The 16,424-nt window shown below is 37.4% G+C and overlaps 1 protein-coding gene across 1 annotated transcript in view; it reads right to left on the reverse strand.

Annotated features, from left to right (window-relative positions):
- Positions 1-16,424, reverse strand: part of LOC127410997 (intraflagellar transport protein 43 homolog) — a 43,722-nt gene that overhangs the window by 11,874 nt on the left and 15,424 nt on the right. The window contains exons 4-5 of the mRNA XM_051646304.1: positions 14,222-14,257; positions 13,129-13,175 (exon numbers count right to left, since the gene is read on the reverse strand). Of these exons, the coding sequence (XP_051502264.1) occupies positions 13,129-13,175; positions 14,222-14,257 (83 nt within the window). The remainder of the gene's footprint in view (positions 1-13,128; positions 13,176-14,221; positions 14,258-16,424) is intronic.

Raw genomic sequence — 16,424 nt, forward strand, 5'->3', positions numbered from 1 at the left:
ATATATTCGGGTCACGATACAATGCCCACGTCCCTGGATGAAGTATGTCAGAAATCTATTCATACTACTTGCACGCATACCTAAAAGAACATACTGTTTTGGCAGCAAATAAGTGCGTCCTTCATCAAACACAGTACATACTGTGACAGTACGCGGTTTTGGACGCAGCTTCAGGTTTGATTGACACTAGTGATAGCACAAGATGAGAATTCATTCTTGTTTAAACACTGAATGCAAGGATCTCAAGATGTGTTTTTCTAAGTTTCAAACTACATTTAACTTGACACAGTGACCTAAAAATGCTGCGCTTATGACGAGACACAACCACAGTGAGACCCTCCAAAAGTGTCCGTCTGATGCATGTGTACATTGACCCGTTCTCAGAAAAGCCCTTATAATAATTCTATCTTAGACAGATTGAACAATTCAGTTGCAAAATGTTTTTTTCTGTGGACAATGATAGGCTTATGTTCAATAATATGAAAATAATCAATATACTGCATTCAAAAGCCATTTTTTGTATTGTCTTATCAATGCTTTACTCATCTGCCACAATAATAAAGTGCATTTTAATGATCTGAATTATTAAATATATATATATATATATATATATTAATAATAATTTAAATAGCTATTTATAATTCTTTATTGTTATTTGAGGGGCTTTTTCAGCAAACATTTATATATGCAATTAATTAATTAATTGACTAATTAATCGAAATATCATGTAATTAATTCGATTAAAAATTTGAATCGACTGACAGCCCTACATATAATACTTACATTATTTGCAGGACAACTAATTATTTTCTGGGACATTTTAGAACATTTCTTATTTTCCATGAATAGAAAACTGCATTTTATCATACCAGCTTTTCAATATAATTAGCTACTTTTTGTTTTAATAGCATGTAGTTTAGTTAAATACTTTTTAAGGTAGCTTGTCTGAAGTTTAACAACTTTAAATTAGCTTGGAAAGCGACAGTTTGAAAGTATCTTCCCCAACTCAGAAATGGGTTTGGAGAGTTCTGTGTATTATTTCAAACTGTATAAAGTTTTTCTTTGAGACACACATGCGCTCTGCATCCATATGCTGCAGTAACTGCAGGGTGTTACTGCAAGTTGCAGCATATCCCACAATCCCTGTAATCATCACAGATGCTGTCTGTCTTCCCTGTGCAGGTTTGTTTGTATGGCGTTTGATCCCCCCCTCTCTTTCGCTCACTCTCTCGTGCGGACATCCTCTTCCACGCTGCCCCCTGTCACAGTGGCCATGCGGCCATGAATATTCAGTGATCAGGCGGTTTCTCTTCCTGCTGTGAGGCTGCGCTCGGGCCAGGGGCTCCCCAGAAAGAGACGCACACACACACACACTCGCGCTCGCCCAGTGGCGAGCATTTGGGCCCTGTCAGCGCGGCCACCCTCAGGACCCGTCAGGCCAGAGCGCCGACCTCCGCGTCCACTCAGACTCGGCCGGGCTCCAGGCGTACGAGCCCATCTGTGTGAGGTCGGAAGTCACGGAGTGCCCTGGCAGGAGCCGCAGTGCCAAGAGCCGCACGCCCGCTGCTCCAAACAGTGGGAACCCGCTTTAATTGGCAAAACTCAACAGGACAGAGCGTGGCATCGCTCCCAAAGAAGGACAAACTTTCACAGCCCTTCCTTTCTCCACACACATCGTGTTGGAGTGTGTTCAGGAGTGCCGCGCAAACACGAGACGCAGAGCGCACGTTTATGAAATTACCGTCAGACAGTTTGAAAGTGTATATTTTCTTTCTAAAATCTTTAACTAATTGGATTGGTATTCAGAGGTTTAAAAAATATGAACAGAACTTTGTCACATTTACAACTTTACTGTATTTGTGCAGTTAACAGGGCTGATAAACTGAATTTTACTTTTTCATTTCAATATGACCAAAATTCAAATTATATTCAAATTTTAAGAAACTTTATTTTAGTTAGGAGAAGAAAGCTAAAAAGACATCAGTGATCAGCAGAAATTTAAATCGATCTCCTATGTCCAGTTTTTTGCAAAGAATAAATAAAACCACACCTGGCTGTTAATAAAAGTGCATTCTATTTTCATCTAATGTGCATAAAATTGTAAAATCAAAATATTTAGCCAGTTCTATTTCTCAAATCTTATGTTTAAAAGTAAAATAAAAAAATAATAAAAAAATCAGCCTCAACAGACAGTGGCAGGGAATTGTTATCCAGAGGTTGAACAAAATCACTGTCACTTTCACAACTTACAACATCCCAACTGGAATGTATTGTGTATTTCTACTACAAATATTATAAGAACTACAAATATTACACTTTGCATTGAACTGAATAAAATTAAAAAATAAATTACAAAAATGGTAACACTAAAATACATTTCATGACGTTCATTAATAAGTCATTAAAAAATTATATTACATGGCTCTCTGGAATACTCAATTCTGATTGTCAATGGCGCCATCTAGCTGGCTGATATTCCTCAGTAACAACTGCACATTCACATATCAGACCGCTCATCTGTGTCCTAAGAGCCATCGTTCCTGCTTCTCGGATCACTGTGCGATCTCAACAAGTAAGCTAAGAAAATAATTTCAGCTCAAATCAATGTTTCATGTGCATTTATTTATTTATTTGGCAAGTAGTCTTGTAATAATCTGAATAATGTGGAATGAAAAAAATAAAATACTCAGATGCAAACCGGAGGTGCACTTCAGATGTTCAGCTATTTATTTCTTCTCACATAATTACATAAAATCAATATTTTATGTCCATATATTTATTTATTTGGTTAGTAGCAGTGTAATAAGCGGGATAATGTACAGTCAGCCAGTTGTTATCACAAAATAAGTGTCTTCCGCTTCACGTCGGGGTCCTGATCACCCTGTCAGGGTTTAACAACCGGCTGACTGTACATTATCCCTTACATGTTACATTATTAAATGACTAAAGATATAGTTAATTTCTGTAAAAAGAGCAGTTTAGACATTCTGCTAATTATTTACATTGAAATCACATTTACAAAATTACCTTCAGACATAGTTTGACAGTATAATTTTTTTTTGCTTCTAAAATCTTCTGAATAAAATGTTGAATTAATTAATTAAAAGTTTTCACATTCAACAGTTCAAAAACAACCCAAGTGGAAAGTATTGTCAAGTCTTTCTACTACAACGATAATAAAATTGCATTTATTTTGCATTTAAACAATGTTGAGGAAAAAAGGTAACTCTTTATAATAACTATTATTAATTTTATTACAAAGTCATTAACAAAAATTATTATATTATCAAATGATTAAAGATGTAGGTAACTTGGACATCGCATATTCTGCTAAAGATTTATTTAGAATGCACGCAAACAAAATTACCATTCAACAGATTGAAAGTGCTTAAAACATAATAAATGGTATGCCTTTTCTTTGTAAATTCTTTTGTTAAAATATATTCCTATTCAGAGGTTTTTAAAACATGAACAAAACTTTGTCTCATTCAACCAATGTTGAATAAAACTGTTAAAACATTGTAATAACCTTTATTAATACAGTATTAATAAAGATTACTAGGTCTTAAAATGTATAATCAAATTGATTACATGACATGTTGACAGATTTGTTTCACAGCTAAACCTGCACTTTTTAATTGTCTATGTACATGTGCATCAGAAGGACACTTTAGGAGTGTCTCACTGGTTTTCAGCCATATTTAAAATGCTGTGTCATGTCAAAAGTTTGAAAATCATGTCTTGAGATCGCTGCATTCTGTTGTGATTCGTTCAGCTGTGTGAGCAGCTCTCATTCCGTGGCTGAGCTGTTTGTGAGGCTTGTTGAGATGTGCTGACTGCCCCCTGCTGACGCGTCTCATGAAAACACAAAGTTACATGTACATCAAACTTGTATTGTTCCCATAGGAAAATAACTGGAGCTGTAAGAATTAACGTGTTAATGCATGCAATTAATTAAAGTTTAACGCATTAATTTTTCTTAATCGCAATTAACACATTTTCCATTAATAGAGCATAAACCAGCACACACGCTTATTAGGAGGGCGGAACCTTTGTAATATGTCCGACCAGAGTCATTACACTAACATACACACAATATCAGCACTTCTCTGTCCATGATAAAATTATGGAGAAAGGAACTTTTAATGCTATCTGATGTACAAAACAAGCCCATATGGGACTTGTGACAGAAAAGTATTTTTCAGCCTAAGTAAGGCACATTTTACTTCCCACAGAAGCACAGCAAGTCTTAACAATCACCAAAGCGCTGAATGAGACGTTTTTGTCTGCAAGCACTTTTCACGTCATGATTCACCCTGACGCGAATCATGAACGCGGCTTCACGATTGCTTTAGGAAAGTGGATAGCCACCGTCTACCAGCAGATTAATACTGTGGAGGATGCCCATTGCAATGAATACTAAACCTATGGGGACTAAAGCCACCTTTACACAGCAAATGTGGCACAGAATCTGCATCTGAAATGTAATTTACGTGTATTTTCACAGAGCAGGAATAAATGCATTTACACAGCAGTTGCAAATGCATAATGTTGTGAATATTTTTTATGTAAAATTATGAATATAGAAATATGAAATGAATGAAAATATGAATGAATACACAACCTATGGGGACAAATTCTTTCAATACGTCAACCTCCCACTTATACTTTGGGAAATGTTTAATGTTACTTGAATGGGCAATTTTAGTGCATTTCTTTCTTTATATATTGTGGAAGGTTTTGTTTGGAAAATGTTAATAAAGCATTATATTGTTACATATCATTTTGTTTTCTTTGCTAATATGGAAATAAATGCATTTTGACAGGAAAAGTAGTAAATATGGTGTCAAATTTCAGATTTTCAAAATCTGCCATGAACTGCGATAACTACAAAAATTATGAGATTATTCGCGATTAAAAAAAAAAAAATGAATCGACTGACAGCACTAAATAACACATAATTTATTACTTACAGGTTAGGCGTCATGATTGATTGCGGTAATTTTTTTTTAATGCGTTATTTCATATATTATAAATCACACTAAATTACTGCATCATATCGGCAGCCCTAATTATTACATTATTAATGACTAAAGATTTAGGTAACTTCTGATGTATGGAAAAGAGCAGGTTGGACAATCTGCTAAATATTTACTTAAAGCTTACAAAATTATAATTTGACAGATTGAAAGTGCTTAAAACATAATAAAAGGTTTGCCTTTCCTTTATAAAATACATTGTTATTCAGAGGCTTTTAAAACATGAACACAACTTTTGTCACATTCACAACTTACACCATGACACTTCTGAAAATAACAATATTCTAATACAAACTTGCACTCTATGGCTATGTTGACAGACATTGTTTGGCCTATCTGACTCAAATCCATTTGGGTTTTTGTAGTCTGAACAGGACAAAATATATATATGATATATATATGAAGAGACTCAAGATGACGCTGAGTATGGCTGCTGCGTTGCGATTCCTCAATGCCGACCCGCTGTTTACAAACACGCCAGCGGATCCCTTTGTCTGGGCTGCCCGGCGCGGAAACGCAGGAGGAAAAAGGGAAACAGAGCCGGCGTTCTCATCAGAGTAAGACGGCGCACAAATCGACCCCCACTACCCAGTATTCTACTGGCAAATGTTCAGTCTCTGGATAACAAGCTCTGCGAGCTGAAAGCACGGATCTCTTTCCAACGAGAGACGAGGGACTGCTGCATTATCTGCCAGACAGAAACTTGGATGTCTGCTGAGATTCCAGATTCAGCCACTGAACCCGCATGATTCTCTGTGCACCGAGCGGACATTGCGAAAGATCTCTCAGGTAAAAGCAGAGGTGGTGGTGCATGTTTTATGATCAACAAATCCTGGTGTGATCAGAGGAACTTACATTCTATCAAGTCTTTCTGCTCTCCTGATCTGGAATTTCTCATGCTTCTGCGTCGACCATTCTGGCTACCGAGGGAATTCACAGCGGTCATTATCACAGCTGTGTACATCCCGCCACAAGCCGACACAGACTAGGCACTCAAGGAACTGTATGGGATTATAAGCAAGCAGGAAACCACGCACCCCGAGGCCGCGTTCATTGTGACCGGGGACTTTTATAAAGCCAGTTTCAAATCAGTTGCACCAAAATACCACCAATATATTAGTTTTAACACACGAGGGGACCGGTTTGTGGACCATTGCTACTCTCCCTTCCGGGATGGCTACAAATCCCTCCCCCACCCACCATTTGGCAAATCGGACCACTCTTCCATTCTGCTTCTGCCCGCTTACAGGCAGAAACTGAAACAGGAAGCACCCACACTCAGAACGATCCAGTGCTGGTCGAACCGATCAGACTCTATTCTACAAGACTGTTTTAATCACACGGACTGGGACATGTTCCAGTCCGCCTCTGATGACGACATCGAGATTTATGCTGATAGCGTAACGTGTTTCACCAGAAAGTGCATAGAGGACGTCGTTCCGACCAGAACAATACGGATCTACCCGAACCAGAAACCTTGGATTAATAGCGATGTTCACGCGGCACTTGATGAGCGGACCTCCGCTTTTAATTCCGGGAACGCGGAGGAGCATAAACAAGCCAGTTATGCCCTCTGATCAGCAAAACGTCAGTACAGGAACAAGATTGAAGGACAGTTTAACAGCACCAACTCTAGAAGCATGTGGCAGGGAATTAACATCATCACAGACTTTAAAGTGAATAAAAACTCCGCCGCGAACACCGCTGCCTCTCTCCCAGTTGAGCTTTTTACTTTTTATGCTCGTTTTGAGGGAAATAATACCACCCTCACGGAGAGAGCTCTCGCAGCCAAGCTACAGAGGTTAGTTCACTCTCCGTCTCTGTAGCGGATGTAACCCGATCCTTCCGACGGGTGAATATCCGCTAAGCCGCGGGTCCAGACGGCATTCCGGGCCGCGTCATCAGAGCGTGCGCGAACCAACTGGCTGGTGTTTTTATGGACATTTTCAACCTTTCCCTCTCTTTGTCTGTAGTCCCCACATGCTTTAAAATGTCCACCACTGTGCCTGTTCCAAAGCAATCCAAAATAACTTGCTTAAATGACTGGCTTCCTGTTGCTCTGACCCCCATCATCAGCAAATACCTCATCACTGACTTTCAACACTGGAGCCCCGCAGGGCTGTGTTCTCAGCCCACTCCTGTATTCCCTGTACACACATGACTGTGTGGCAACACACAGCTCCAATGCCATCATTAAGTTTGCTGATGACACGACGGTGGTAGGTCTGATCACTGACAATGATGAAACAGCCTACAGAGAGGAGGTGCACACTCTGACACACTGGTGTCAGGAGCACAACCTCTCCCTCAACGTCAGTAAGACAAAGGAGCTTGTGGTGGACTTCAGGAGAAGAGATAGAGAACACAGTCCCATCACCATCAATGGAGCACCAGTGGAGAGAGTCAGCAGCTTCAAGTTCCTGGGTGTCCACATCACTGAGGAACTAACATGGTCCATCCACACTGAAGCCGTTGTGAAGAAGGCTCATCAGCGTCTCTTCTCCCTGAGACAGCTGAGGAAGTTTGGAATGAACCACCATATCCTCACACGGTTCTACACCTGCACTGTAGAGAGCATCCTGACTGGCTGCATCTCCGCCTGGTACGGCAATAGCACAGCACACAACCGCAAAGCCCTTGTGTGAAAGGGTGGTGCGAACTGCCAGACACATCATCGGAGGTGAGCTTCCCTCCCTCCAGGACATATATACCAGGCGGTGTGTGAAAAAAGCTCGGAGGATCATCAGAGACTCCAGCCACCCGAGCCATGGGCTGTTCTCACTGCTACCATCAGGAAGGCGGTATCGCAGCATCAGGACCCGCACCAGCCGACTACATGACAGCTTCTTACCCCAAGCAATCAGACTTTTGAACTCTTGATCTCCCACGATCAAATACATCAGCACTGCACTTTAGTACTCTTATATCTCACACCGGACTGTCATAAATTATATTATTATATTATATTCTCTCTTAACAACTTACTATCAGCCGACAGCCTGAATGTCAATACAGTACAATACAACCTACTGTACATTCTATATATACTTTTTTTATTGTATAATGTGTATTCTATATTGTGTGTATTGTATACTGTACATTGTATGTTATTATTTGTATATTGTGTTGTGTGTAATAATGTGTATATTAGATTTTAAATTGTGTTGTAAATCTGATGTTTATTGTAAATTGGTATATGTCTTTATCACTGTCACGACTACTATGTTGCTCGGAACTTCACCCAAGAATTTCACACACTATTGCACTTGTGTATATGGTTGTGTGACAATAAAAGTGATTTGATTTGATTTGAAAAACACATAAAATCCAATTTTTACAAGCCTGATCCAAACCTCATTCATTGATGGCTTGAAATCAGATTAAAATCAGTTTTTTGTTAATGCGTCTCAGTCTGAACGGTCAGTTTGGATTTCATGTGTTTTTTTTTTTGTTGTTGTTGTTTGTCATTTTTTGCATATACTGTGTTCTAAACGGCATAAATGATGCCTTCACAAGCCACTTCGAAGGGAAACGATGATGGCCACGCTGTCGGATTGTTACAGACAGCATTTTCAATAAAATGACTTAAAGTCAGTTCAAAATGACTGTTTTATTACACCTTTCTGCCCTCCGAGAGTGGATGGTAAAGTCTATAAGGTGAACAGGGCATAGGGATGATCACTTCTGAATGGAACGCACCCGTATGTCATGTATATATAGTTGAAGTCAGAAGTTTGCATACACCTTAGCCAAATACATCTAAACTCAGTTTTTCACAACTCCTGACATTTAATCGTAGAAAACATTCCCTGTCTTAGGTCAGTTAGGATCACTACTTTATTTTAAGAATGTGAAATGTCAGAATAACAGTAGAGAGAATGATTTATTTCAGCCTTTATTTCTTTCATCACATTCCCAGTGGGTCAGAAGTTTACATACACTTTGTTAGTATTTGGTAGCATTGCCTTTAAATTGTTTAACTTGGGTCAAACGTTTTGGGTAGCCTTCCACAAGCTTCTCACAATAAGTTGCTGGAATTTTGGCCCATTCCTCCGAACAGAACTGGTGTAACTGAGTCAGGTTTGTAGGCCTCCTTGCTCGCACACACTTTTTCAGTTCTGCCCAGAAATGTTCTATCGGATTGAGGTCAGGGCTTTGTGATGGCCACTACAATACCTTGACTTTGTTGTCCTTAAGCTATTTTGCCACAACTTTGGAGGTATGCTTGGGGTCACTGTCCATTTGTAAGACACGTTTGCGACCAAGCTTTAACTTCATGGCTGATGTCTTGATATGTTGCTTCAATATATCCACATAATTTTCCTTCCTCATGATGCCATCTATTTTGTGAAGTACACCAGTCCCTCCTGCAGCAAAGCACCCCCACAACATGATGCTGCCACCCCCATGCTTCACGGTTGGGATGGTGTTCTTCGGCTTGCAAGCCTCGCCCTTTTTCCTCCAAACATAACGATGGGCATTATGGCCAAACAGTAAAATTTTTGTTTCATCGGACCAGAGGACATTTCTCCAAAAAGTACGATCTTTGTCCCTGTGTGCACTTGCAAACTGTAGTCTGGCTTTTTTGGAGCAGTGGCTTCTTCCTTGCTGAGCAGCCTTTCAGGTTATGTCGCTATAGGACTCGTTTTACTGTGGATATAGATACTTGTCTATCTGTTTCCTACAGCATCTTCACAAGGTACTTTGCTGTTGTTCTGGGATTGATTTGCACTTTTCGCACCAAAATACGTTCATCTCTGGAAGGCAGAATGTGTCTCCTTCCTGAGTGGTATGATGGCTGTGTGGTCCCATGGTGTTTATACTTGTGTACTATTGTTGTATAGATGAATGTGGTACCTTCAGGCATTTGGAAATGGCTCCCAAGGATGAACCACACTTGTTGAGGTCCACAATTTCTTTCTCTGAGGTCTTGGCTGATTTCTTTTGATTTTCCCATGATGTCAAGCAAAGAGGTACTGAGTTTGAAGGTAGACCTTAAAATACACCCACAGGTACATCTCCAAGTGACTCCAATTAGCCTATCCGAAGCTAAATGGCTAATTGTCTAAAGTCTTGACATCATTTTCTGGAATTTTCCAAGCTGCGTAAAGGCACAGTTAAATTAGTGTATGTAAACTTCTGACCCACTGGAATTGTGATATAGTCAATTAAAAGTGAAACAATCTGTCTGTAAACAATTGTTGGAAAAATTACTCATGTCATGCACAAAGTAGATGTCCTAAATGACTTGTCAAAACTATAGCATGCTAATATTATAACTGTGGAGCGGTTAAATTAGTTTTAATGACTTAAACCTAAGTGTATGTAACCTTCTGACTTGAACTGTATTACAAGGCAGCCAAAGCAGTTCAAACCGATTTTAAAATAATAGAGACATTGGCTCTACCCACCCAAAGAGATGCTCTAAGGTGCCACCAAAACACAATAAAGAATTTAATGTCTTACACGAATACAGAAATTTTGAGCATTTTGAGCGCTTCAATACAGCGTCTCGCCGCCTGACCCTTTTAGAATGCTTCAACACATGACGTCTCGCTGTCCGCTAAAATACAGGACAATAGGCGTCCCGTCTATTGTGACTTCGTCACTTTGGCCAAAATATGGGAAGTCCCGGGACAGTTGTAAACCCTCCCATTTTTTAAGCCGCTCTCTGTGATGAATGTGTTAATATTTGGGTACTGCACTCATGAAAAACATAATCAAATGCAAAACATCTATAGCGAAACTCACATGCATGGAGAACATACGCAAGTTTGCATCATTACTATAGCAACTAATGTGAAAAGCGACAGAAAAAATCTGATCTTGCCACATACAACTTGCAGTTTAAACAGTCAGTCTAAAAAAATCCCCTGCAGTGTGAACGAAGCCAATGTTGAATAAAATTGTTAATCAATATTTAATGTTTGCCTATTACTTTTATATATAAGTTATAGTTAAGTACTACCAAAAATGGTGCCAATTTTGAGAGGCGTGTTTGAAAAAAAAAAAAAAGGTCACATACTTTAAAGATGGAAAATTAGTTCTGTACAGTCTCAACGAGGACATTTTGAAGCAACTTTTAATTCACTGTCAGACTTCCATCCTCGCTTGAATATCTGAGTCGTCACAAAAGCCACATTTAATTCATCTCCTGACCCTCATAACAAGCTCTGTTATCCTGCATTGATAACTTCTTCCCTTTCTCTCAGTTTTAATTAAAGCTAATAAAAAATGCCAGCCTCGTTTAGTCACTGACAAGATTCATCTGCGCTCCTGATATATAAATAAATGCAGGCAAGCGCTGCTTCATATTCATGAGCGTGAGGTGACACTGTCTCCTCATTTCTAAAGCGGTGCGTTCAGCACATTCGGGCCCCCAGCGGACCACCAGTCACATTTAATGGTCTTAGCGCATGACATCAGAAAGCCTCTTCGTCCAGCCTTCGCAAACAGCTTCCTGGATTTGAACTTTTGCGCCCCTCCCCGCATCTCGCCAAATAATGCACCATTGACACAATTCCGCTGGAGTTCAATGTAATGCGTGGAGAGGTAAAGCTTGCGGTATGATTAAGTGGCGAGAGAAAACAACGTTTTTTTAATGAGGTTGTGACCTGTTACACAAGGTCAAGAGAGACTCAAAGGTGACGTGTAGCAGAAAGCGTTTGTTAGGATTATTTCATCATAAAGTCATGTGTCAGTCTCTACAAGATCATCACATAATTCTCTGATTTAATCATGAATCAAAGCAATGTTCACAAAAAGAAAACATGAGAGATTTTTTATGAATAATCTGGAAAAAGTGCATATAGGACATACAATTTTTTAACATATGAGCTACTGGTGTTAGGTGACATTTGTTAGAAATCAACCACTTCGTTCAAGTGTATGATGACCTATATCCAGAACTGACTTTTAATTACTGTTTCATTTCTGCTTTTGACATCATATTAATAATAACAATAATAATAATAAATTGATTAATATAATAATTACAATGTATAAACAACAACGACACCAATAATAATTGTTATTATTACTATTATTTATTAACTAATACATTAACTAATTACTTAATACAACTACTACTGCTAATAATAATAATAATAAATATTATAATTATTATCTACTAATACTAAATAATCTATTATTATTAACAATAATAACAACAATTATTATTATTACTATTATTAGTATAATTTATTAACTAATACATAAATTAACTAATTAATACAAATACTGCTGCTGCTAATGATAATAATACTAATTATTAATATTAATATTTAGCATAAATTAATTTAAATAAATTTAGCAGATCATATATTTAACAAATATTTATGTATTTCCGTAGTTCTGTATTTCACTTCAAGACCCCATGAAATGGTGTGATGAGCGCAGTTTTCTTACCTGTGAGGATGTATCTTTTATTCAAACAATACATTGTGGTTTGACATAATTTTTTTTTTTTTAGACCATTAGGGTTTAGCTACTGCTAGTCAGAAATAGAAGCTATTAGGGGGAGGGACATTCTAATTCTAGGGCGCTTTTGATTGGACAAAATACTGTTCAGTGCAAGATGAGTCTGAAAGAGAGACTGTAAATTTGAAATGAGCTAAAATCTGCTAAAAATGAAATTTGGCAACTTTTAGGAGTACCCTCTCATAGAGCTTCACAGAATTACAGAAAATGTGCAGATTTTTAAACATGAATAACTGCTATGTAAAAAGTAAAATCACTCAAACAATTAAACATAACTTGGATATTATGCAATCCAATATACTTATGATCTACATCTAATGAAATTAAATAAATATGAATGTTAACATAAATATGTATGTGGTCTGTTACATTTATTCTGTGAGTTTATACAGTGAGAGCAGCATATGTTTCTGAACCTCAAACTATCAAGACAGACTACTGTGTGTGTGTGTGTTGCTAGTGTATGTAATGAAACAATGTATAAGAAATGTATCAATCTCTAGAATGTTGTATATTAGTTTATCAGCTCTGTTAACTTCAGTTGTGTGTGTGGTGGAGATGCTGGTGTCTGCTGGTTAAATACAGTGATTGAGTGGTCTAATCTACTCACCACTTTCATTGTCAGAGCCTTCGGGGGTCTGCGGCCTCAACCGATGGCTTCACACGAGAATAGACACCATGTTAAACAAAACACACACACACACACACACACACACACACACACAGCTATCAGTCAGTGCAGTTTGTGGGTGAGAAATGGCTCTGGGCAATATAGCGGTAAAAAAATCTTGTCAAAGGCTCGTCAAAAAATATATTGTATTTCCATCAGAGGAACTGTCACTTCAACAGTCAGAATGTAGATTCCAAATGTTGAATGCGAATAAAATGCATTAAAAATAAATCAATAAAAGTTGTGCTTTCCACATGTTTTTTCACTAAATGAACACAAGAAAGAATTATACTGAATAATTTTTGTATTTATATGCAGAAATATAACAATATATTTAGTAATAAAAAAATATAGTAAAAAATATATGTAGGTAAATATTTATTTTTATTTAAGCATTTTAAGGAATATTCCGGGTTCGATAAAAGTTAAGCTCAATCGACAGTATTTGTGGCATAATGTTGATTACCACAAAAAATTTATTTCGACTCAAAACAGTGAGTATTTGAATGTTTACGGAGCCCCATTGACTTCCATTGTAAGTGTCTCACTGGAACACAGATTGTTGCTTTTTTTAAAGAAACGAATCAAAATTAATTTTGTGGTAATCAACATTATGACACAAATGCTGTCGACTGAGCTTAACTTGTTTTGAACCCGGAATATTCTTTTAATGTATTAATGAAAAAAATGCCAGATACTACAGACTTTTGACTTCGCCTTTAACACTTTCATATTCGTGTGATGCTAAATAAGAAAGGATCCTAAAACTAGTCTAATAACAGAAAACTTTTCTGATATTTTTTACTTTTCTGGCCCCAGTGGCAAATCTCAGTGATCTAGTCTCTAATCTCAGGTAATATGTGTAAACTGCACCATCATGAGTTTTAATCAGAGTGATTGTTCTTGCATTAGTTGCGCAAGCAAGGACATCTTCACTGCGAGGGCAATTTCAAGCCTAAACAAACATTTCAACTGTTTCTACTTGTATTTCTCAGGGGTTAATCAAGTCAAACATGAAGAAAACAAAACTCACTCCTCCAGCTCTTCAGCAGCCAATCGTCTTCCTGATCTGTAGAGGACACGACAAATTTAAAGGTTAAAACAATCAACAACACAATCACAAACTCCTGTATTGGGTAGAAATGATCATGAATTCAGTCAGTCATTATGAATATGTGTATGTATTATTATTCTGATTCATGTGTACATAATAAATGACAGAATAATTTGACCAGCTGAAATAGATCAGCATTGGTATGATTATATAATGAGCTTTTATTTGGTAAGCTCATTAATGTGATGAATAATAATGCTGCATTCACCTCATGTTGGAGATACTGTAGTTACGAGATGGTAACTCTACTTTCTCTAATAATCGAAGCTGTTCACATCCTGGAACCTCAGAAATGGTTTGTTTCTATGGCAACACTCATAATGCCAAAACGGATCCATGTGTGGCTTTGTTGTTGATTACAGTGAAATATTTAATCACTACATTAATTCACCGCAAAAGGTTCACGAACAAAGCAAGTGCTCCATGTGTAAACTACCTCTAACTCTTGAGGCCGTTGCCATATTGGTTCTTTTTACGTGACGTCATGACGATCAAGTCAGAGCTTTCTTAGATGTTATAACTTGCAATTATGAGTTCAAAGAAGTTGTGAATGCTTTTTACAAGTCAGGATACCGTTATTATGTTAATTCCAACTTATCATGAACATACACCATGGACTGAAAGACTGCGGAAAATTGTATAAAGTAGAACAGAATTTTTATTGCTATTTGACAGGGCCTGTTATAACTGTTGTAGGAACTGCTTTAAAAGAATATTCCGGGTTCAGTACAAGTTAAGCTCAATCAGCAGCATTTGTGACTATGTTGATTACCAAAAATTTATTTCGACTCGTCCCTCCTTTTCTTTAAAAAAGCACAAATCTGTGTTCAGTGCGACCCTTACAATGGAAGTCAATGGAGTCCATTTTTGGAGGTTTAAAGGCAGAAATATGAAGATTATAATTTTATAAAAGCACTTACATTAATTCTTCTGTTGAAACTCGTGTATTATTTGAGCTGTAAAGTTGTTTTAATTGTTATTTTTAGTCATTTTAGGGTTTGATGACATTACATCGTCATGGTAATGAAGTTGTATATTGTCTATAACTTTCCACAGATGCGATTAATAAGTGATTTAATCACAGTAAAATCATGTTAACACACATATTGTTCATGTCTTGTGTCTATACTTTTGAAACAGTATTTTAACATAAAAAAAAATTGGCCCCATTGACTTCCATTGTAAGTGTCTCACTGGAACACAAATTTGTGCTTTTTTAAAGAAAAGGAGGAATGACACGAAAATAAATTTTTTGGTACTCAACATTATTCCACAAATGCTGCTGATTGAGCTTAACTTGTATTGAACCCGGAATATTCCTTTAAGAAATGCATTTGCACATTCACACAATTTCTCATTGTACTGTACATTACAATGCAAAATACAAATAAAAAACAAATACAGCACAATGTGCACTAAGGTCTGGTTCTTTTGAACACATACAATAGCTCACTGTCTATCTACGAGACGTGAGGTGACTGATCAATCTTTCTGCTGGTGTTGAGCTCCACCTAATGGATCCTGACAACAATAATTTTGCTTTCACATAAAGGAACGCACTAATCCATTCATCTCACAAAACACCAAAATCATGAACATAATCATAGCTTTAAAGTCAATGCTTTACACTGACCACAACATAATAACCATGAACTTTAATCCACAAATAGTTCATTTTCCATTGCATTTATATCTTGATGCCACTGCATTGTCATATTGCATAATCAGAGCGTGAACTACTGTATGCTTATAATGCAGTGCACACATACCACAATTTTAACCAATGAATTTCCAACCACTCGCTGGACATTACACTGGGAAACTGCAGCCAAACATTAAATAACACATGTAATTTTGCTTTGCAAAAATGTTGCCAAGGTTACATAATGTTCATGAGAGCAGGCTGATTATTTTTTTATTTATCAATTAACTTCATAACAAGTGCAGTAAACATAAAAAAATAATGTCAATATTTGGTGTGAGCACCCTGTGCCTTTAAAACAGCACTAATTCTCCTACTATAAGTACATTTGTGCACGGTTTTTCAAGGTTGTTCAAGCATCTTGGAGAACTTGCAGAACACAGTTTTATGCATTTGGGCTTCTGTAAGCTTCATATAATC

This window comes from Myxocyprinus asiaticus, chromosome 20 (genome assembly GCF_019703515.2).
Source record: "Myxocyprinus asiaticus isolate MX2 ecotype Aquarium Trade chromosome 20, UBuf_Myxa_2, whole genome shotgun sequence".
Taxonomy (NCBI): domain Eukaryota; kingdom Metazoa; phylum Chordata; class Actinopteri; order Cypriniformes; family Catostomidae; genus Myxocyprinus; species Myxocyprinus asiaticus.